At 44.4% G+C, this 24,253-nt stretch overlaps 1 protein-coding gene and 1 long non-coding RNA gene across 2 annotated transcripts; one reads left to right on the top strand and one right to left on the bottom strand.

The window, feature by feature from the left end:
* Positions 1-2,704: 2,704 nt before the first annotated feature.
* LOC123430599 lies at positions 2,705-4,412 on the top strand. Its single transcript, XR_006622964.1, has 2 exons — positions 2,705-3,107; positions 4,036-4,412. It is a non-coding gene; the product is annotated as an uncharacterized LOC123430599 (long non-coding RNA).
* A 16,605-nt stretch (positions 4,413-21,017) lies between these two features.
* LOC123430598 (uncharacterized membrane protein At1g16860-like) lies at positions 21,018-23,448 on the bottom strand. The gene is made up of 4 exons (XM_045114452.1): positions 22,966-23,448; positions 22,202-22,357; positions 21,373-21,584; positions 21,018-21,281 (listed from the first exon to the last, which is right to left on the bottom strand). Exons 1-4 carry the CDS (start codon positions 23,356-23,358, stop codon positions 21,083-21,085), a joined length of 960 nt encoding a protein of 319 aa, XP_044970387.1. The 5' UTR covers positions 23,359-23,448; the 3' UTR covers positions 21,018-21,082.
* Between the last annotated feature and the right edge of the window lie 805 nt (positions 23,449-24,253).

Genomic DNA, 24,253 nt, shown 5'->3' with positions numbered 1-24,253 from the left:
AAGTATGACACTATAATTCTTCAGATTTGCAACAACAAATGTTTCTATTGCAAACAAAAATAATAATTGTTGTTCTAATGTCATTGGAAATGTTTGCGGTAAATACATAGATGGTGCCCTAAATTTCGGAGGAATGGAACATGTAATGTCAGCAAAACATGCTTTTCCAATAGTATTATGTGGTAAAACACACTTTTGCAAATATATGAAGACATGAGTCCTTCAAATGACAATTTGAACCATTATAAAATGGTGTATAATTATATTGATATAATTTGGGATGAATTGAGTGTTAAGCCGTAAAGTTTTGTTAACCTGGTGGCAGAACAGAAAACATGACGACTTATATGAAATTATCATACAACCCGAGGGTTAAATTACATATTCATCAAAGAGATAAGAAATCCCTAATTTCTTGTCGTGTGGCTAGGGATTAGACACAACCACCGGCCGGCCGGAGGGCATGCCGCATCGGTCACTGCTGTGCGTCGGAAGACGCCGTTGGTGTGTGTCATTTACCGTGCGGCGGGAGATGTTGCGGCCGTGCCTAAGGCTCGTTGTCGCGGGAGTGGCCGTCTCTGCTAGCAGACATGCCACAGGGCGCCGTGCGTCGCATCGTGTCGCCTCCTTGATGTTGCATGAGAGAGCTTAGGTGTTGTTGGAGAGCGCCACTGCGTCGTGCGCCAAAAACGCCGCTTCAATCCTAAGAGTCACGTTCTTCTTCTTGCCATGGTTGAAGCGGTTGTCGCTGATGGCACTTCACATCGCCTTTTTTTTATTCGGAATGCTTGCTGATTTAGGGGGAAATACAATTAGTCAGTGCGATAATGCATCAGTGCTGCTAATCATAAATAGACAGTCAAGTTGGCTTTCTTCTGATGGATTTCTTGGATGCATGCATCGATGCATGCTCGTCTTTTTTTTTCATGGATGGTGTGCTAGAGCCGGTCGATGTCAAGGAGCAGGGGCTGCGTGCCGACTGTGAATCGGGACATGGCAGAGGGCCATGCCGGGTTGTCTTGTTTGCCTCGGTTATCGTGAGAGCGAGTGCGCCGTGCTGAAGGCTTCATTGTCGCGGTAGTTGGTGCCGAGGACGCTGCCGTGCTACGGAGACGGACGCTGTTAGCCGCTGTTGCGCTGTTGTCGGGTGTGCAAGTCCGGCGTCGCTGCCTCCGTTGCAAGACATAATTCATCTATGGTCTTCTCTGTTTTAGCCTATCTCTCTAATGGAGAGCAAAGTGCATGATAACGTGTTAAATGTAAGAAAGTAAAGAACGAAGAGAGATGAATGAAAGATGATCCATTAGTCTTTATTGATGATAGAAGTGAGGTATTTATACCCGGGCGGAAGTACACATGTTGCTCGGCAGCCAAGTAAACACATAATTACTTGACAGCCAAGGAATTACATGGTTACTTGTGAACCAAGTAACTTATCTACAATTAAATTAATCCTAATTAGCTTAATTAATAAGCAACTATTCTATTTTTAACACGTATTTAATCACTTCGCCCACACGTCTGTTTCTTTCTCAGCAGGAAATTATTTTTTGTTCTCGACGAGATCTTCAAAACTAGATCCCATATTGATATGTTTCGAATGAAAAAAATCGGGCAACAGTTGAAATCATGTTACACTGTGGTTGTCATAGTGTTTACATTATAGTTGGCATCACATGTTCTATCTATTTTTTTAGATTTAAAGCTATCATTATATTTTTCAACTATTTTTATGGTAATTTTTATTAATTAACCGTGGTAATTTCTAGTAATTAACCACGGAAAATTTAATGCATGGGTCATAAAAAAAATTAGTAATCCATCACGGCAAATTTAGTTTATAGATCAAGGCAATTTTAGAATTTTGACCATGATCAATGAAAAAAATTACCAAAAATTGCCATGATGTTTACACTGTAGTTGCCATGATGTCTACACTAAAGTTGTCATAACATGTTTTACCTATTTTTCTTCTAGCTTTAAAGCTACCATTACATTTTTTAACTACTTTCTATGGCAATTTTTGTTAATTGACCTTGGCAATTTTTTCACCATGGCAATTTTAGTTATGGTTCATGGCAAGTCTAGTTTTTTAATTTCCCGTTTTATAATATGTCAAAATTTAGGACAGTATAACCGCACCTAAAGCGAGTCCTCTCAGCGATTTACGGTTATGACCGTCCGTTTCCGTGATTAGAATGTTTTTGGCCGTCTGATCAAATGTGTACAGCCATCTCTCCCGCATGTGTTAAATATTGACCCAGCTGTCCTAACGGGCTGCTGCTTTGCAGACCGAAACGAAGGACTCTCGTTAAATGGGGCTCTTCTGCTAGCCCGTTTGTAGCCCACTCATCTAACCTCGCGCTCGTTATTTGTTTTATTCACTCAGGGATACAGAGAGGGTGTTGCGCTTCGCCCCCTGCCCCGCTCCCTCGTCTCCTCCCCCACGCCGTCTTCGGTCTCCTCGGCCGCCTGCTCTCCTCCCCTGTGGCGTCGGCCCCTCTTCGTTTGCTACCGCCACACCTCTCCCTGGGCGCCATCCCCTCCCCCATCCGGTGGCTCCTCTTCCTCATTTCTTACATTCCCGGGGGCGGATGTTCGCCAGGAGGTGACTCGATCGGCTGAGACCGGGCATGGAGTTGGCGTCACCACATCCTCACGGGATTGCTCCAATGAGGAGGTGCCCTGGCCCCCGAAGGTGAGGTCCCATGTCTCCCTCCGATGCGCGGTTCATCTCCATCAAGCGATAGAGAGAAGGGGGAGGGCTCTGGTCTCTGTGAGAGGAAAAGGATTAGAGAGGAGGCCGGCGCGGACAGGGTCTGCGGGAGAGATTGAGTAGGGGAGAGGGTGTCAGGCAGAGACGCGAGGGGGTGGCTCGATCCAGCCGCCGCGGGCGCCTAATCCCCCATTGTGAAGAATGCCCTCCCCTGTGTGGTTCCCTGTGCACATTCCGCTGCGGGCGCCTAACCCTGACTGCCTCCGGTGCTGCCCGCAAAGCCTCTGGACCGTCCCCCACAGCCTTGCCTCGAACCAGCATCTTCCGTGCCTCCCTGCCATTTGGTATACGCCACGGTCTGGAGGCCGCTATCTCCGCTTGAGCTGATTGGGTAATACTGCCCTAAATTTGGCAATTTCCTTTGATATTCTATAGGATTGTGGAACGATGTTAAACTGGAGTAATGTTGCTCTTTTGTTTGTGTGGCGTCTAGATTAGCTACAGAACCAACACTAGCTCAAGCACTTGTGAGATATTAAGCTGAATTACTAATCAGGCTTTCTGTACGTATGTGTTGGGTCTTGTGTAGGCATAGACAGGCTTCGAACTTGTTAATTTAATTATCAATCAACCACTAGACCTTGTTGTACATGATCCATTGCCAGGCGTCCAAGGGCTTCATTTTTTTTCAAGTTCAGTTCATCTATTTTTTTTGGAATTCTTTCTGTAAAATTCATAAAACTTGCGAGCCAGGACAGGAAAGGCTTCCATTTTCATACTTTTTGCAGCTCCGTGCAGAGCTGTTTACTTTAGATATGTTACCTGCTACATCTACACACATTTCTGATCATAATATAGACTTTTGAAAGAATTGTAGACCATAGTTCCAGGAAAAAAACTTGAGACATAATGCTTTGCACCGTAGCACTACCTTAGTCTTGCATCTCGATACATGTGTATAATCGAGCCCTTCTATGAAGTCAAGAAATCTTATTATTAATGCAGCGCAGGGCATATCCTTAGTGTGCATATCTTGTTCGTGCAGAATGGGGCCTAAAGATTAGTGCGATGCAATGCACATAATAAGTTATTTCTTACTGATGTAGTGGATGGTAATTACCATGGTCATCGCTCTAATATTAATTCAGCACTATCTAGAGATATATTCATGTTCAATTTCATCGTGGGCATCCGCGCTAATGGATACCAACTTTAGTTGTTGCCTATGACATATGAAGCTCATTTTTAAAACTTGCCACTCATACATATTGGTAACTGTATGGTATGGTAGGTAAACTTATTACAGGATTGTCTTGCAGGAAGTATTGGTCAAGGATTTCTCCAAGATAAGGAAGTTTATATTGAGAAGGAATTGGGGTATGTTTGAAAAGCTAACATAAAATAGCCTTGGAGTATGTACCAGTGTATTTTATTGGAATCTGGTTAGATTTAATAAGTAGTCTCCAATTCATGTAGATGCATAGTAGTATCAAGGATCAACATCAAATGTTCCGTGCTATGTAATTGTAGTCTAAAGTGAGATGCTGTACAATGGGGCAGCTCACATTATTTTCCATTTCATTGTTCTTTTCTAAGCTACCTCTGGATTTTCATTTGCTATATCTGAGTACTGATATGTTGTAGTTGTAACCTAATTTTTCGTGTTCATTGTCTATGGCATTTGTTTAGCAGGTCCCTTTTGTTGTTGTGACTAGAGATAAATCCTAAATCTGCTGCCTCTGGTTGTCTCAATCTCCTCATCTGCTATAATTTAAACTGCAGCTACAATACCTTAATATTTGCAGTCCTGATATATAGATTGGCCCTTCCCCCCTTGAATTATATGCATGTACATATTTTCCCCACTGATGTTGCCTGGTGATGGTAGCAAGTGTGGGTCAAAATTGGAAACTTCCAAATGGATGTGTACCCTGTGACTTAATGTTATCTATTGCATCATGTTAGCACTAAATACATGTTCAATTTGGATCTGGCAATAAATGAGATTATGTCACCTCCAGAGAGTTCTAGCTGCATCATTGGTCTTAAATGATACACTTATATAAATTGATAGTAATTTTACTTCAGTCTTTTGCATCTTCAAATATTTACAAAAATCATATCATTTTGGATCATTTTATTGTCACAATGAATGGGCGCGGCAACGCGCGCCATTAATGATCTAGTTTAGTTTTAAATGTAGAAGAAAAAATAGCTGAAACATATCATGTCCACTTCAGTGTAAACACCATGGCAACTATAGTGTAACATCATGGCAACTGTTGTCCAAAAAAAATTCATTGAAACATATTGATATGAGATATAGTTTCGAAGATCTCCTCACGATGGATTTAATGATGAAAACGGATCTTCATTTGGATTTTTCATTTACAAGATAAAACATTTTAAAAACTAGAAATCCAAAAAGATAGCCACATGCATGCATGCGGTGTGGGCGTTAGCTATTTTGCCCACACGCACGCGTATGGGCTGTTTCCCTTACACACCACACAGACGTGTGGGCAACACCCTTTAACGCCTACACATGTGGGCGTTATCAGGACCCAAATTAATTGAGATCTCCAATTGGAGTTTGGTCATTTGATTTTGACCGGGTCAACAATTTCTCAAAATCTTTCATTTAATTTTTTATACAATACACTCTCCTTCCTAAATTTTTAAATCTTCACAATTAATTAAGGCTTCAATTTGAATTTTGGTCACCTGATTTTGACCGGGTCAACAATTTCTCAAAGAGCTCTCCTATTTAATTATTTTAATTCTCTATGCTCCGTAATTTTAAATTTTTTCATTCGGTTGAGGTATTCAATTTTGAATTTGGTTTATGATTTTCCAAATCAATCAAGAACAACTGCCTCTAAAAACAAATTACTGTGAGTAGCAAAATAGATCTTGCAAATAGGTGATGAGAAATAGATCCGGGGCCATAGGTTTCACTAGTGGATTCTTTCGAGAAAATATCATATGGTGGGTAAACAAATTACTGTTGGGCAATTGATAGAAGAGCGAATAATTATGATGATTTCCTAGACAATGATCATGTATACAGGCATCACGTCAAGACAAGCAGACCGACTCCTTCCTGCATCTACTACTATTACTCCACACATCGACCGATATCCAACATGCATCTAGTGTAGTAAGTTCATGAAGAAACGGAGTAATGCTTTAAGAATGATGACATTATATAGACAAGATCTATTCATGTAGGAATAGACCCCATCGTTTTATCCTTAATAGCAACGATACATGTGTGTCATGTCTCCTTGTGTCACTAAGATTGAGAACCGCAAGAGCGAACCCATCACAAAGCACCTCTTCCCATTGCAAGATAAAAAGATCAAGTGGGCCAAACAAAACCCAAATATCGGAGAATAAATACGAGGCTACAATAATCAAGTATGGATATAATTTCATATATCTGATCGTAAACTCACAATTCACCGGATTCCAACAAACACACCGCAAAAGAAAGAGTTACATCAAATAGATCTCCAATAGACCATTGTATTGAGAAGCAAAACGAGAGGAAAGCCACTAGCTACTTCCTACGGACACGTAGGTTTGATATGAACTACACGCATCATTGGAGGAGCACCAATGAGGATGATGAACCCCTCCAGCATGGTGCCAGAAAGGGCTTGGATCTCGTGGCTCCTAGAACTTGCGGCGACTGAAACAATTTTTCCTCGACTCCCATAGGGTTTATGGAATATCTAGGTATTTATGGAGTCAAGAGGCGGTGGACGAGGTGCCTGAGGCTCCCACTACCTACCAGGGCGTGCCAGGAGCCCAGGGCGCGCCTTGGTGCTTAGTGGGCCACCTGGGCCTCCCTTGGTGAGCTTCCTTGGTTCTCACGTTCCCTTGTGGTGCAAAACGAATCTCCAAAAAGATTCATGGCATTTGGACTTCATCTGATATTAATTTTTTGCGAAGGAAAAACTAGCAAAAAACAACAACTCGCACTAGGCACTATGTCAATAGGTTTGTCCCAAAAAAATGGTATAAAGTTGCTATAACATGATTGTAAAACATCCAAGAATGATAATATAACAGCAGGGAACAATCATAAATTATAGATACATCGGAGATGTATCAACGGTCGACATGCACGTGTTCGCATCGCTGGACGAGTCAGTGCGCTGCGCGGTGAGGTTCGATGATGAATTTGTGGTGGCAATCTACGGGCGTTACTCGGTGTTGTTCCGTTGCCATTGTGGATACCACCACGCGCTCACTGGCATGTTCTACATCCCCAGCCTACACACCAACATCGTCTCCGTCGGGAAACTCGACGAGGCGGGCTGCATCATCACCATCAAAGACAAGGTCATGGGCATCCACGACCCGTCGCAGCACGTTCTAGCGCGCATTAAGCGGTCGCACAACAGGCAGTGCACCGGGGTGCTCGCTGTCGACACTCCGGCGTGCTTTACGGTGGTCGGCGATGATGAAGTGTGGCATTCGCACGCACGCATGGGCCACCTCCACTTCTGTGCGCTTCGAGCCATGTCGACCAAGAATATGGTGCGTGGGATGCTAGCATCGACCGCGTTGAAGAATACTGCAACGACTATGCCATGGGGAAGTAGCATCGCGTGTCGTTCCCGCACGCCACCATGTACCGTGCACAACGCGTGCTGGAGCTTGTGCACACAGACCTCTACGGGTCGATCGAGCCGACCACACATGGAGGTAACAAGTACTTTCTGGTGATTACCAATGATTACAGTCGGTATATTTGGCTGGAGCTCCTCACGTGCAAGGATGAGGCATTCCAACGGTTCAAGAAGGTACGAACGCAGGCTGAAGCGGATGGGAGTTGCAAGCTACGCGCATTCCAATCGAACCGCGGTGGCGAGTTCCACTCCGGGGCGTTCAATGCCTACTTGAGGAGCTTGGAGTCAAGCACTATATGTTGGGGAACGTCGCATGGGAAACAAAAAAATTCCTATGCTCAACAAGATCAATTTATGGAGATCAACATCTACGAGAGGGGGGAGTGCATCTACATACCCTTGTAGATCGCTAAGCGGAAGTGTATATAACGCGGTTGATGTAATCGAACGTATTCTCGATCCAATCATGATACCTCCCGCGATCGCATCACGATCCGTCCCGCGATCCCATCACGATCCATCCCGCAATCCCATCATGATCCTTCAGATCTAGTGCCAAACGGACGGCACCTCCGCGTTCAGCACACGTACAGCTCGATGACGTCTCCGCCTCCTCAATCCAGCGAGCGAGGGCAGAGTAGTAGATGAGTTCTCCGGCAACACGACGGTGTGGTGGCAGTTGTGGTGGTGCTATCCCGGCACGGCTACGCCTAGCGCTACTGAAACCGCAAACGGAAGGGAAAACGATCTAGGGAGAGAGAGGGGCGCCAAGGGGTTCGTGTGTCCTCTTGGGCGCCCCCTCCCGTCTATATATAGGTGGAGGGGTATGGGGAACATCCCCTCCAAGCCCTTGGGAGCTGCCAAGGGGGGAGGAGGTGGAATCCTAGTCCCCATCCTTCCCTTCCATACAAAGGTGGATTTTCCACCTTTCCCAACTCCATGGGCCTTGAGGGACTTGTGCGCTTAGCCCAATAAGGCCATGATGTCTCCGCTCAGCCCATGAAAATCCTTGGGACGTGGTCGAACCCTTGGTGGACTTCCGTACTCCTTCAGAAGTTTCTGGAACCTTCTAAAAGCTTCTTGGTACAATACCGGAAAAACCCAAAACTTTTTCGGTAGCCAAAATATGACTTCCATATATAAATCTTTACCTCCGGGTCATTCCATAGCTTCTCATGATGTCCGAGGTCTCATCCGGGACTCCGAACAAGATTCGGTTACAATCACACATAACTCACTAATTCCAAATCGTCACTGAACCTTAAGTGTGCACACCCTGCGGGTTCGAGAACTATGTAGACAGGACCGGGACACTCTTTGGCCAATAACCAATAGCGGCACCTAGATGTCCATATTGTCTCCTACATATTCTTCGAAGATCTTTATCAGTTGAACCATGATCTCAAGGATTCAATTAATCTCGTATACAATTCCCTTTGTCTATCGGTATGCTACTTGCCCGAGATTCGATCGTCGGTATCTCCATACCTAGTTCAATCTCGTTATCGGCAAGTCTCTTTACTAGTTCCGTAATACAAGATCCCATGGCTAACTCTTTAGTCACATTGCTTGCAAGCTTGTTTGATGTTGTATTATCGAGTGGGCCCTGAGATTCCTCTCTGTCATATGGAGTGACCCCTGTTCAAGAATTCGTCTGATTAACCAGTTAACTTGCCAATTAATCCCTACTCGTAGGGTCGCCGAGTAGCAAATTAACTGATAAATCGCCCGATTAACTTTTCAATTAGCCTATTAATCCCCTACTCGTGAGGCAACCGAGCAGTTACCAGTTAACGATTTCCTCAACAAAGGGAGTGACAAATCCCAGTCCCGAGCCACGCCAACCCAACAAACACCCTTGGAGATACATGTAAAGCACCTTTATAGTCACCAGTTACATTGTGACATTTGATACACACAAGGCATTACTACGGTATCCGGGAGTTGCATAATCTCATTGTCATAGGAACACATACTTGACATGCAGAAAATAGTAGCAATAAACTGGCACGATCACATGCTACGTTCATAGTTTGGGTCTTGTCCATCACATCATTCTCCTAATGATGTGATCCCATTATCAAATGACAACTCATGTCTGTGGTCAGGAAACCATGACCATGTTTGATCAACGAGCTAGTCCTTAAAGGCTCACTAGATACATTATGTTTGTCTATGTATCCACACATGTATCTGAGTTTCCAATAGATACAATTATAGCATGGATAATAAGCGATTATCGTGAACAAGGAAATATAATAATAACTAATTTATTATTGCCTCTAGGGCATATTTCCAATAGTCTCAAACTTGCACTAGAGTCAATAATCTAGTACACATCACTATGTGATTCACACCCAATGAGTTCTGGGGTTTAATCATGTTTGCTTGTGAGAGAGGTTTTAGTCAACGGGTATGAACATTTCATATCCGTGTGTGCTTTAAAAATCTCTATGTCATCCTATAGATGCTTCTACCACGCGCCATTTGGAACCATTCCAAATGACTGCTTCACTATAAGAATTCGGTTTGCTACTCAGAGTCCTCTGGATTGGTGTCAAAGCTTGCATCAACGTAACCCTTTACGACAAACTATTTTATCACCTCCATAATTGAGAAATATTTCCTTAGTCCTTAAGTTATCAAGTATATTTTTTACCGTTGTCCAGTGATCCATTCCTGGATCACTCTTGTACCCCTTGATAGACTCATGGCAAGGCACACATCAGGTGCGATACACAACATGGCATACTATAGAGCCTACGGCTAAGGCATAGGGGACGACCTTCGTCCTTTCTCTTTCTTTTGTCGTGGTCGATCTTTGAGTCTTACTCAAATTCACAACTTACAACACAACCAAGAACTCCTTCTTTGACCAATCTATTTTGAACTCCTTCAAAATCTTGTCAAGGTAGGTATTCATTGAAATTTTTATCAAGTGTCTTGATCTGTCTCTATAGATTTTGATGCTCAATGTTCAAGTAGATCAATCCATGTTTTTCTTTGAAAAAAAACTTTTCACAGAACCCTAAATGCTTTCCAGAAATTCTACATCATTTCCGATCAATAATATGTCAACCACATATACTCATCATAAATTCTATAGTGCTCCCACTCACTTTCTTGGAAATACAAGTTTCTCATAAACTTTGTATAAACCCAAAAGCTTTGATCATCACATCAAAGCGTATATTCCAACTCCGAGAGGCTTGCTCCATCCCATAGAAGGATTGTTGGAGCTAGCATCCTTAGGATCGAAAAACCTTATGGTTGTATCACATACAACCTTTCCTCAAGGAAACCGTCAAGGAAACAATATTTTGACACCCATCTGCCAGATTTCATAATCAAAAATACAGCAACTCCTAACATAATTTCAACAGACTTTAGCATCGCTATGAGTGAGAAAGTCTCAGCGTTTTCAACTCCTTGAACTTGTCAGAAACCTGTTTGTGACAAGTCGAACTTTATAAATGGTGACATTTACCATCATTGTTTCTCTTCCTTTTAAAGATCCATTTGTACCTAATAGCCTTATGACCATCAAGTAGTTCTTCCAAAGTCAAACACTTTGTTTTCATAAATGGATCCTATCTCGGATTTCATGGCCTCCAGCCATTTTGTTGGAATCTGGGCCCACCATCGCTTCTCATATCTCGTAGGTTCATTGTTGTCGAGCAACATGACCTCCAAGATAGGATTGTCGTACCACTCTGGAGCAGTACGTGTCCTTGTCGACCTACGAGGTATGGTAGTAACTTGATCTGAAGCTTCATGATCACCATCATAGACTTCCACTTGAACTGGTGTAGGCGCTAGAGGAACAATTTCCTGCGCCCTTCTACTCTCTGGTTGAAGTGATGGTTCAAAAACCTCATCAAGTTCCACCATCCTCCCACTCAATTCTTTCGAGAGAAACTCTTTCTCGAGAAAGGACCCGTTTCTGGAAACAAACACTTTGCTTTTGGATCTGAGATAGGAGGTATACCCAACTATTTTGGGTATTCTATGAAGATGCATTTATCCGCTTTGGGTTCGAGCTTATAAGGCTGAAGCCTTTTGGCATAAGCATCGTAGCCCCAAACTTTAAGAAACAACAACTTAGGTTTCTCCAAACCATAGTTCATACGGTGTCATTTCAGCGGAATTACGTGGTGCCCTCTTAAAGTGAATGTGGTTGACTCTAATGCCTAACCCCAAAACGATAGTGGTAATTCGACAAGAGACATCATAGTATGCACCATATCCAATAGGGCGCGGCTATGACGTTCGGACACACCATCACAATATGATGTTCCAGGTGGCATGAGTTGTGAAACAATTTTCACATTGTATACCAAACTCGCAACTCAGATATATATTTACCTCCACGATCACATCGTTGACATATTATCCTCTTGTCACGGCGATCTTCAACTTCACTCTGAAATTTCTTGAACTTTTTAATATTTCAGAATTGTGATTCATCAAGCAAATACACATGTATCCACTCAAATCACCAGTGAAGTAAGAACATAACTATATCAACTGCATACCTCAGCACTCATTGGACTGCATATATCAAAATGTATTATTTCCAACAAGTCACTTGCTCGCTCCATCTCACTGGAAAAACGAGGCCTTCAGTCATCTTGCCCATTTGGCATGATTTGCATGTCTCAAGTGATTCAAAATCAAGTGAGTCCAAACGATCCATCAACATGGAGTTTATTAATGCTTTTACACAAATAGGCATGGTTCGCATGTCTCAAATGATTCAAAAAACGAGTGAGTCTAAAGATCCATCAACATGGAGCTTCTTCATGCGTTTTATACAAATATGACTCAAGCGGCAGTGCCACAAGTAGGTGGTACTATCATTACTACTTTGTGTCTTTTGGCATCAATATTATGGACATATGTACCACTACGGTCGAGATTCAACAAACCATTCATATTAAGTGCATGACCATTGAAGGTTTTATTCAAGTAAACAGAGTAACCATTACTCTTTTTAAATGAATAATCGTATTGCAATAAACACGATCTTATCATGTCCATGCTCAACGCAAACACCAAATAACTTTTATTTAGGTTCAACACTAATCCAGATGGTAGAGGGATCATGTGATGTTTGATCACATCAACCTTGGAATTACTTCCAACACACATCGTCACCTCACCCTTGCTTGTATCTGTTTATTCCGTAACTATAATTTCGAGTTACTAACACTTATCAACTGAACCGGTATCTAATACCCCAGTGCTACTAGGAGTACTAGTAAGGTACACATCAATATCACATATAGCTAATATACTTTTGTCAACTTTGCCAGCCTTCTCATCTACCAAGTATCTAGTGTAGTGCTGCTTCAGTGACCGTTCCCCTCATATTAGAAGCACTTAGTCTCGGGTTTGGGTTTCAACATTTGGTTTCTTCTCTTAGAGCGGCAACTGGTTTGCCATTTCATGAAGTATCCCTTTCTGCCCTTTACCTTCTCGAAACTAGTGGTTTTACTAACCATCAACACTTGATGCTCCTATTTGATTTCTATTTTCGAGGTGTCAAACATCGTGAATAATGCAGGGATCATCTTGTTCGTCCCTGATATGCTATAGTTCATCATGAAGCTCTAGTAGCTTGGTGGCAGTGACTTACAAGAACTATGTCAATAACTATCTTATCTAGAAGATCAACTCCCACTCTATTTAAGCAATTGTAGCACCCACACAATCTGAGCACATGCTCAACGATTGAGCTTTTATTCCTAACTTTGCACACAAAGAATCTTGTCGGAGGTCTCATACCTCTAAACACGGGCATGAGCCTGAAATCCTAATTTCAGCTCTTGGAACATCTCATGTGTCCTGTGACGTTCAAAACGTCTTGGGTGCCTCAATTCTAAGCCATAAAGCATGGCACACTGAACTATCACGTAGTCATCAAAATGTCTATGCCAGATATTTGCAACATCCACACACGACTCTCGGGGGGGGGGGGGTAGCACACCGGACGGTGGATTAAGGACATGAGCCTTGTGTGCAGCAATGAGGACAACCCTTAGTTTACGGGCCCAGTCCGCATAATCGCTACTATCATCCTTCAACTTAGTTTTCTCTAGGAACATATCAAAAATAGGGGAGCTACAACGCAAGATAATCATCTACAACATAATTTGCAAAGACATTTTGACTATGTTCATGATAATGAGTTCAATTAATCATATTACTTAAGAACTCCCACTTAAATTGACATCCCTCTGGTCATTCGGGTGACACATGATCCAAATTCACCAACCCAAGTCCGATCATCACGTGAGATGAGTGGGCTTCAATGGTGAACATCTCTATGTTGATCATATCTACTATATGACTCATGTTTGACCTTTCGGTCTCTTGTGTTTCGAGGCCATGTATGTACATGCTAGGCTCATCAAGTTTAACCCGAGTGTTTCGCGTGTGCAAAGCTGTCCTGCACCCGTTGTATGTGAACATAGAGTCTATCACACCAGATCATCATGTGGTGTCTCGAGACGACGAACTGTCGCAACAGTGCACACTCGGGGAGAACACAATTTTATCTTGAAATTTTAGTGAGGGATCACCTTATAATGCTACCATCGTCCTAAGCAAAACAAGGTGCATAAAAAGTTTTAACATCACATGCAAATCATAAGTGACATGATATGGCCATGAACTTGTGCTTTTGATCTCCATCTCCAAAGCACCAGCATGATCTCCATCGTCATCGGAACAACACCATGATCTCCATCATTATGATCTCCATGATTGTGCTGCCATCGAGGTTGTCGCGCCAACTATGCTTGTACTACTATTGCTACTGATTTAGCGATAAAGTAAAGCATCACTAAGCGCCAAAAATTAAAGACAACCTTATGGCTCATGCCGGTTGCCATAGCATAGACATGCAAGTCGATATTAACTATTACAACATGATCATCTCATACATCAAAATATATAACATCATGTCTTTGGCCATATCATATCACAACATACTCTGTAAAAAACAAGTTAGACGTCCTCTAATTTGTTGTTGCATGTTTTACATGGCTGATATGGGTATCTAGCAAGAACAATTCTTACCTACCCAAAACCACAACAGTGATACACAAGTTGTTATTTAACCTTCACCAAGGACCGCCTCTGTCGAATCCGATTCAACTAAAGTAGGAGAGACAGACACCCACCAGCCATCTTTATGCAACAAGTTGCATGTCAGTCGATGGAACCGGTCTCTTATACGTGGACGAGTAAGGTTGGTCCGAGCTGCTTCATCCCACAATATAGTCGAATCAAGAATAGACTAAGGAGGTCAGCAATCTGAATATCAACACCCGCAAACTCCTTTCTGTTCTACTCGAGGTTTCATCTACGCATAAACCTAGCTCATGATGCCACTGTTGGGGAACATCGCATGGGAAACAAAAAATTCCTACGCTCACCAAGATCAATCTATGGAGATCAACATCTACGAGAGGGTGGAGTGCATCTACATACCCTTGTAGATTGCTAAGCGGAAGCGAATATAACGCGGTTGATGTAGTCGAGCGTCTTCGCGATCCAATCACGATCCGTCCCGCGATCTCATCACGACCCGTCCCGCTATCCCATCACGATCCGTCCCGATCTAGTGTCGAACGGACGACACCTCCGCGTTCAGCACACGTACAACTCGATGATGTCTCCGCCTCCTCGATCCAGCGAGCGAGGGCGGAGTAGTAGCTGATTTCCGGCAACACGATGGCGTGGTGGCGGTTGTGGTGGTGCTATCCTGGCAGGGCTACGCCTAGCGCTACCGAAACCGCAAACGGAGGAGAAAACGATCTAGGAATAGAGAGGGGCGCCAAGGGCTTCGCGTCTCCTCTTGGGGCGCCCCCTCCACTCTATATATAGGTGGAGGGGCGTGGGGAACAACCGCTCCAAGCCCTAGGGCGTAACCAAGGGGGGAGGAGGTGGAATCCTAGTCCCCCTCCTTCCCTTCCATACAAAGGTGGACTTTCCACCTTTCCAACTGCATGGCCCTTGTGGGACTTGTGCGCTTGGCCTAATAACGCCACGATGTCTCCCCTCAACCCATGCAAAACCTTGGGACGTGGTAGAACCCTTGGTGAACTTCCGGATTCCTAGTACAATGCCGGAAAAACCCAAAACTTTCCAGGCAGCCAAAATATGACTTCCCATATATAAATCTTTACCTCCGAACCATTCCAGAGCTCCTCGTGACGTATAGGATCTCATCAGGGACTCCAAACAACATTCAGTTACAATCACACATAACTCACTAATACCAAATCGTCATCGAACCTTAAGTGTGCAGACCCTGAGGGTTTGAAAACTATGCAGACATGACCGAGACACTCTCCGACCAATAACCAATAGCGGGACCTGGATGTCCATATTGGCTCCTACATATTCTTCAAAGATCTTTATCGACCGAACCATGATGTTAAGGATTCAATCAATCCCGTATACAATTCCCTTTGTCTATCGGTATGTTACTTGCCCAAGATTTGATCGTCGGTATCTCCATACCAAATTCAATCTCATTACCGGCAAGTCTCTTTACGTGTTCCGTAATACAAGATCCCGTGGCTAACTCTTTAGTCACATTGCTGCAAGCTTGTTGTGATGTTGTATTAGTGAGTGGGCCCTGAGATACCTCTCCATCATACGGAGTGACAAATCCCAGTTTCGATTCATGCCAACCCAACACACACCCTCGGAGATACCTGTAGAGCACCTTTATAGTCATCCAGTTATGTTGTGGCGTTTGATACACACTAGTCATTCCTCCAGTGTCTGGGAGTTGCATATTCTCATGGTCATAGGAACAGATACTTGACATGTAGAAAACGGTAGCAATAAACTAACACGGTCACATGCTACGTTCATAGTTTGGGTCTTGTCCATCACATCATTCTCCTAATGATGTGATCCCGTTATCAAATGACAACACATGTCTATGGTGAGGAAACGTTGACCATCTTTGATCAACGAGCTAGTCCTTAGAGGCTCACAAGGGACATTGTGTTTGTCTATGTATCCACACATGTATCTAAGTTTCCAATCAATACAATTATACCATGGATAATGAACGATTATAATGAACTAGGAAATATAATAATAACTAATTTATTATTGCCTCTAGGGCATATGTCCAATACTATACGACCGCCCCGTACTCGCCGCAGCAAATGGGGTGGTCGAGCACCGCAATCAAGCAGTGGTGGAGATGGCGAGGTGCCTGGTGAAGAGCATGGAGATGTCGGCGTTCTTCTGGGTCAAGGCGGTGACGATTGCGGTGTACGTGCTCAATCTCGCTCCCACCCGGAGTCTGGAGGGTGTCACAGCCTACGAGGCATGTCATGGCCCTAATCCCAGCGTGCATCACTTGTGCACGTTCGGATGCACGGTTCATGTAAAGCGCATCGGCCCCCAGCATCACCAAGCTCAGCTACCACTCGACGCTTATGGTTTTCGTCGGCTATGAAGAGGGCTCCAAAGCCTACCGCGTGTATGATCCTGCAATGAAGAAAGTCCACGTGATGCGGGACATGGTGTCCAAGAGCAGGTCGTGGTCATGGTGAGCCCCCAGCGCGGGAGAAGCCCACACCATGCCGTCCATGTTCACTGTGGTTTATACCACACAACAGGGTGTCCTCGAGATTGACCATGGCACGCCCTCCCTCACCAGCACGCCGCGCACGCCAGCGAAACCCACCACACCTGCATTGGTAAACTTGTCCCCTGGCATGGCCACGCCTCGGGGGAGCGTCCATGGCACAATGTAGTCCAAGCCAGCTACACCAGCCGACGCACGTCAGGTGCACTGGGTCATGCCTCTGATGCTCGACGACGGGCGCGACGTCGACACTGGACCCATCCACTGCGGCCGTCTCTCCTATGTATCGACAAGACCCAGAGGGAGGCCGTGTGCGAGGCGATGGAGCGTTGCTTGCTGAGCGTCGAGGAGCCATCCAACATTGTTCATGAGCTCGAGGACACCGCATGGAAAGGCGCAATGGATGTTGAGATGGACTCAATCACGGAGAACCTCACCTGGGAACCGACCTCTCTTCCTCGAGGACAGAGGGCAATTGGTCTCAAGTGGGTTTACAAGGTTAAGCGTGACCCCAACGGCAGGATTCTCAAGCACAAGGCTCGTTTGGTCGCAAAGGGATATGCGCACAAAGAGGGTGTGGACTTGGAAGAAATCTCTGCGCCTGTGGCGTGCATGGAGGCGACGCACATGTTCCTCGCTCTCGCCGCACACTCGAACTGGGAAGTACACCATATGGATGTCAATGGAGAGCTCGTTAAGGAGGTGTACGTGGCATAGCCACCTGGATATACAGTGAGTGGCAAGGAAGATAAGGTGATGAAACTAAAGAAGGCCCTTTACAGTCTCCGTCAGGCTCCGACGGCCTGGTACGCCAAGATGGATGAAACCCTCACTTCCCTCGGATTCAACAAAAGCTCGTTCAAGCATGCAGTGTACCGAAAGGGCGACACGGATTTCTATCTTCTCGTGAGCCTGACGGCCTGGTACGCCAAGATGGATGAAACCCTCACTTCCTTCGGATTCAACAAAAGCCCGTTCAAGCATGCAGTGTACCGAAAGGGCGACACGGATTTCTATCTTCTCGTGGGTATCTATGTCGAAGATCTTATCATCAAAGGCACTGATCGAGCCCACATTCTGGAGTTCAAGGACCAGATGCATAAATTGTTCAAGATGACAGATCTTGGTTCGTTAAGCTACAATCTGGAATTGAGGTGACCCAATCCGAGGGGGTGATAACCCTGTGTTAGCGTGGCTATGCAGAGAAGATCCTAGAGCTAGCTAGAATGAGCGACTGCAATTCCTGTCGCACGCCTATGGAATGCAGGCTAAAGATGAAGAAGGAAGACGACGCCAAGGTTGTTGATCCCTCTCTTTACCGCAACATAATTGGAAGTTTGAGGTATTTTGTTCACACAAGGTCAGATATCACACATGTTGTAGGCATCGTCGGTAGATTCTTGGAGAAACCCACCACCACACATCAGACGGCGGTCAAACACATCCTCAGGTATGTCAAGGGTACACTGAACTATGGATATCGATATGTGTGTGGTGGAAGTGGCGCCTTGCTGGGCTACAGTGACAGTGATCATGCGGGTGATGTGAGAGATCGCAAGATCACATGTGGGAATGTATTCTTCCTCGATGAAAACCCCATCTCCTGGTCATCTAAAAAACAGAAGGTCGTGGCGATCAGCTCACGCGAGGCAGAGTATGTGGCGGCCACCCGTTGCCGCTCCACTTGTTGTCGATGCTAACGATTTTATTGCGAGAGGGGATGTGTTCCTCGTCGTTGTGAGCCAGAGGGGGCTGCTCCTCGTGTCCACGACAACGGAAGTGACCCGTCGCCTCGGTTACATGGGTGGCACACGCGTTGACCTCGTCTGGCGGCAATGACGGGTAGAAGAAGCCTAAACAAACGGGTGTGACGGTTGAAGTTTTCCATCAACCACGTGACACCTGACAACCGGATTGACCTGTCAGATTTTCAATTTACGTGCTAGTCATCCCATTAGTGTTTTCCGCAAACTGTTAGTACAATGGTGATGTTTTTTAAAAAAAAGCAGATGATGGTGGTTTTTTATTTACGGTCCACAATTGTGATGGTATTTGTAATTTACTCCCTACTAGTAAGATAACCGGTTAGGGTTTGGGCACATCCATGAGCGAAAAATCGCATACATGCCCACCCTCGGGTATGGTTTGGACATATAGCCCATGGACACAAAAATGTGCACGTACCTACCCATTCGGGCCAAATTGTCATCCTTAGTTACTCCCGTGTTTCTGTGTGTGTTGGTGGTAACTATGTACGCCTTAACTATGCATCGGGTCGGATGCGTACTCATCATGTTTGTATCCTCTTGATATATCATTCCGAGTCATAAAGTTTTCTTCGCGCCACACCTAACTGCCATATGGAATGTGCTCCAATCCAAAAGGCAGACGAGATTTATGACGACTCTAGCACAGATTGCATTTTGTGACCAAAATCAGATGACGCGGTCATTATGGCGATCGGGTAGATAAGACAACTCGGCTACAATTCTCTGAGCAGGCCCAAATTGGGCAAAGTGAAAAATTTTGACCCAAAAGCGAAACTAATTTACAAATTGAACTACGTTTGAAAAAATTCACCCTTTTGTGTGATGTCTTTGTCTTAGGCGTCACATTACACTGTGTGACGCCTAAGACCTAATGTGGCGCCTAAGGCATAGACGCCACACTATACCGTATGACGCCTAAGACAAAGGCGTCACACAGTGTAGTGTGGCGCCTGACTGTCGGGCGTCACACAAAAAGGTCAGTTGGATGAATTTTTTTCAAACGTAGTTCAATTTATGAAATACTCTGGCTCGTGGGTCAAATTTGTCAATTCTGCCCCCAAATTGTAGCTGCAACACTGCCGGTCTGCGCTATTACTGTACTTCCATATCAGTTCCGGAGGAAGGCCCATTACTGCCGCAAACAGCCAGTAGCATAGTACCATCCTTCTCCAGTACTACAGTACACTGTAACAGTCCTCATCTGTGATCCACAGAATTTAAGGTTGTTAAACATCTGTGATCCACAGAATTTATGGTTGTTAAATTGTACTCCCTCCACTCCAAAATACTTGTCGTGGTTTTAGTTTAAGTTTGAACTAAAACAACAAGTATTTTGAAACGGATGGAGTAGCTTTTAAATTTTGGTTGATGCTTGTCGAATTGTGGTTGGTTCCGTTCAGTTAGAATTTAAGTGTCATAAAGGAGACTTGTTTTGATTTACTAAAGTCATTGACTGCGCTTAAAAGCTACGCAGAATGACAACAGCATCCGCAAAAAAAAAATCCGTTAAAACATTCCTCAAAATATATCTGCACGGAAGGTCTTTTAAGTTCCTGTCGTACCCGCACAGAAGTTCTACGCCCTCGACTGCACCAGGATGCCTTCTTTAAAATTCCTCAAAAGGCAACAGCCAAAGAAGGAAGAAGATTCAATCATCCAATGAAACTTATGAGTTATGACAATGCGGGTTTCCAGAACCAAATGTTTCGGAAAGCCTGAAAATATGATTTGCTCCTAGAATGGGGACTGCATGATCTTTCCACAGGTTATGTGCTCAAAATGAACAATCTGAAAATAAAATATGAAATTCTAATTCTTCTACAACAAAACCATCATGCAAATTCTGATATACAGAGCATCATATCTTCAAACTTAAATTAGTTAAGACGGGTAAGATACAGCCACAAGTGTTTTCTCCAGGCTATGAAGGTTTCTGTGAAGCAAACTGCAAATAAGTTTACGGTATTGGCCAAATTACCAAGGGACAAGTAAAACAAAATGATGACAGTAAAGCACACTGCAAACAAATTTACAGTTTTGGCCACACTACAAAGGAATGAAAAAACAAAATGATGAGAGTATAGCAACAGGCCGATGAGGCGAGAACCACCTAAATAGCAAATGATGTAAGACAACACGATCCGTCACCAGATAGGAGAAGACATTACATTGTCATAGGTGACTAAGAATGTACATCCTAATGTATAGGGTTACCTAAAACGAGCTGTGTGAGTCCTCAAGCAAAGTTTGTGGTACGGTACAAAAGACGATTTCAGGGGAAATGGTATTGGATTAAAATTGTTAGCTGTTACATCTCATGAGTTGTCAAAATATTTCATGAAATTCCAGAATGTGGCATAAAATAACTCTTGTCTACTAGTCTCAGAACTATTCCATCAAAATAAGCTGGAAGGAGAAATGACTGCAAGACACAACCTGTAGATATAGGTTCACGAGGAGGAAGTATCATGAAATCTCCATTCTTCTTGCTCAAAATTCCGATCACACTCAACCTCATTCCTTCCGTGATATATCTACAAGTTTGTGCAATCATGTAAGTTTCCAATAGCTTGATCTACAAAGATACAAACAAAAAGTGTGGATATTGAGGACAAATTTGATTACCCTTCCTCAAGACGGATAAGCTGAGCTTCTTCAGAAGAAAGATTTCTTTCTTCTAGCCAACATTTCAAGGTTGAAGATAGATCAGTACTTCGGCTTGTTGTAACCAAAACATTTTCATCGATCAATGGAACAACTTTCGTGTGGTATCCAGCTTTCACCAAGGCTCTTTTGCCGGATTTTGCATCTGTTATGTAGAAATCAGCAGCAAATCTCTGCCGAACACCACAGAATGTTCAAATGAGAAAAACATCATATGTCTGCAGTATCTCACTAGGTACTACAAATCTACAATAACGGCAGAAGCACTATAAGGTTACAAAATTGGAAGACTAGTGAAATAAATTTGAAAATGAATTCACATGAAAGCGGCTAGAATTTACTTCGAAGAAATCAAAATTCTTCAGAAACGAAAAATCAGTTTGTTACATCTAACCCTTTTAACACAAATTAGATAAACATATTGAATTATGCAGCCAAAATCTCTTCAAATTTGCACATAATTGAGAACAAGCATTAGGATTTCAATTTAATATTTCAAGTGAACAGGAAAGAAAAAGTTGACCCATGGTACATTTTGTTGCTTACCATAATTATTCTGGAAAAGGAACTAAAATAATAGGGAATACCCTTGGTGCATGAACTGATAGTATGTTTGTAACACAGTTGTGGTGCGTAGACTAGCTTAAGCAGAATATTTAGTCATTACAGAAAACAAATAAAATTACAATGAGATAGGCGCAATATGAACAGAATGAAGTAACTATGTGATACATAAAAGTATACATAAATCTCTGCAAAATATAATTAGATAGCGACAGAGCATTCTAACCTCAGCATGTGTCAATTTCCACCTGGAACAATTATTTTTAGGATTTGCCACCTCAGAACCCCATCTACCACATTTTCTTAGAAGCGTCGATGTGTAGACACAGTTCTCCACCTTCTCATATGAAGAAATCAACGAAATATCACCGCATGAAACCATCTGCATAAAAGAACAAACATTACAACACATATGAGATTAGCCCACCATTCTGCTCACATAGTTAATACACAAGGAAAACAATGCTTGTACTACAACAATGAATCGGCAAGTTGACAAACCAAAAGGAACGATCATTAGTGTTTAGTCTTTACATAGAAGTTACTTCCATTAGCTTGGCATATAAAGTAGGGAGCTCTTTGCCCCTTGTAAGATTATACTAATATCCAGCCAGCGAAGCTTCTATCCACAGCAATCCAATCTGAGAGAACTAACTTTCAAGATAAGGTCAATGAGCATACACCCATCCAAAAGATTGATGCACCTTTACTACACGGCACATGAGTGGGTTTGCCACAAAATGCGGAATGGCTATACGGCGCACGCATTATACTCCACATATCTTATCTTAGATAAGAAATCGATACACTTAGTATACGCCATACAAAATGCTACAGTACTGAATATACTGCCCCACTAAATGGCGGCTCAATTTCGGCAGGCACGAGACTTCAGAACGGAGCACTTGCTGGAATTGGAAATCTTAGATCAATTTCCATCGCAATTGCGACTGAGAACAGGTAAAATGGATAGGCAATCATAAAACGTACGCCGGTAATCTTGACGAGCTGGCCGTCGGCGGCGACGCGGAGGCTGGAGGCCGGGAGCCCGTCGACGAACCGCCGCAGCACGCGGCCCGACGCCGCGGCCGCGGCATTCCACAGGAGGAACGCGGAGACGGCCGCGGAGAGCACCAGCGCGAGCACGAGCAGCACGGCGCTGCGCACGACGGCGAGGACGAGGACGCCGAGTCCGATCCCCACCGCGAGCAGCGCCGCGACCGCCAGGGACGCCGCCCTCGGGAACGGCGCGGGGACCGGGCCCCCCGCGTCCCCGGCGGTGGCGCAGAGGTCGTTCAGGGCGGCCGCGCTCGCGCCGGCCTCGGCCTCGGCCTCGGCGTCGCTGACGCCGCGCCGCTTGCCGTCCTCCACTCCCGGAAGCATATCTGTCAGCCGCTCGGCTCCAACGCTGTACTGCGGCGACTGTTTTGCTCCCTTTCTTTTGACCTTTCCGTTCCGTCCTCCGCTCTTTCCCCGGTGGTGGGTTTGGCCTGGTTCTGGCGTGCGGTTTAAGGAAGGGAAAAAACCCAGCGCGGCGCGCACCTTTACGATGATAGGTGGGGACACATACGAGTCAGTCCCACCTACCAGTCATCGGTACATGCGGTACATCTGAGACAGGCCATGGAGTGATGATACGGGACTAGAAGATGACGTGTGGACCCGGACATTGCTCGGCCGCCTTGTCAGTGATGGGTGTAGTGCGCTGCAGTGTAGCTACTGCTCTCCGGAGTCTGCTCACTGGACTGAGTGACTGACAGAGCATCGTACACTGCCACAATGCCATGATACAGCCACATTAGCTCGCTGACTCATGGGCCCGTTGGCCCAAAGCCTGGGGTCACCATAGCTAAGAGCAACTACAATGGGTCGATCCATTTCATCTATGATCGTCTGTTTGGAACCACACGAACAAAAGTGATGACCCAACTCGCGGATCCATTGCTAATACGAGTCCGCGTCCATCCATTTCATCAGAAATGGGTCGGTGAGGACGCGAAGCGGACGCGCACCCTCTCGGTGTCCGCATGTGGCCGGCTTGACCCACTTGTCACACAGCCACCCAACCACCTTTATCTGCTTATTTAATTCACTGGTCCACCTCATTCATCTTTCTCCTATTATTATATTGACACGATGTTGCTGCTCACTTGCTTTTTTTAAAAGAATTGTTTACTTGCTTTTCGTTGAGTGCATGTGTTGACCATTTAGAAAAAGGGATACAGACAGACCGACGGACGACACAAACAGACGAAAAACAGACAAAATCATCGTTGGC

Source organism: Hordeum vulgare, chromosome 2H, assembly GCF_904849725.1.
Source record: "Hordeum vulgare subsp. vulgare chromosome 2H, MorexV3_pseudomolecules_assembly, whole genome shotgun sequence".
Classification (NCBI taxonomy): Eukaryota; Viridiplantae; Streptophyta; class Magnoliopsida; order Poales; family Poaceae; genus Hordeum; species Hordeum vulgare.
The sequence above is the reverse complement of the archived record's forward strand: the minus strand, read 5'-3'. Positions and strand labels throughout refer to the sequence as shown.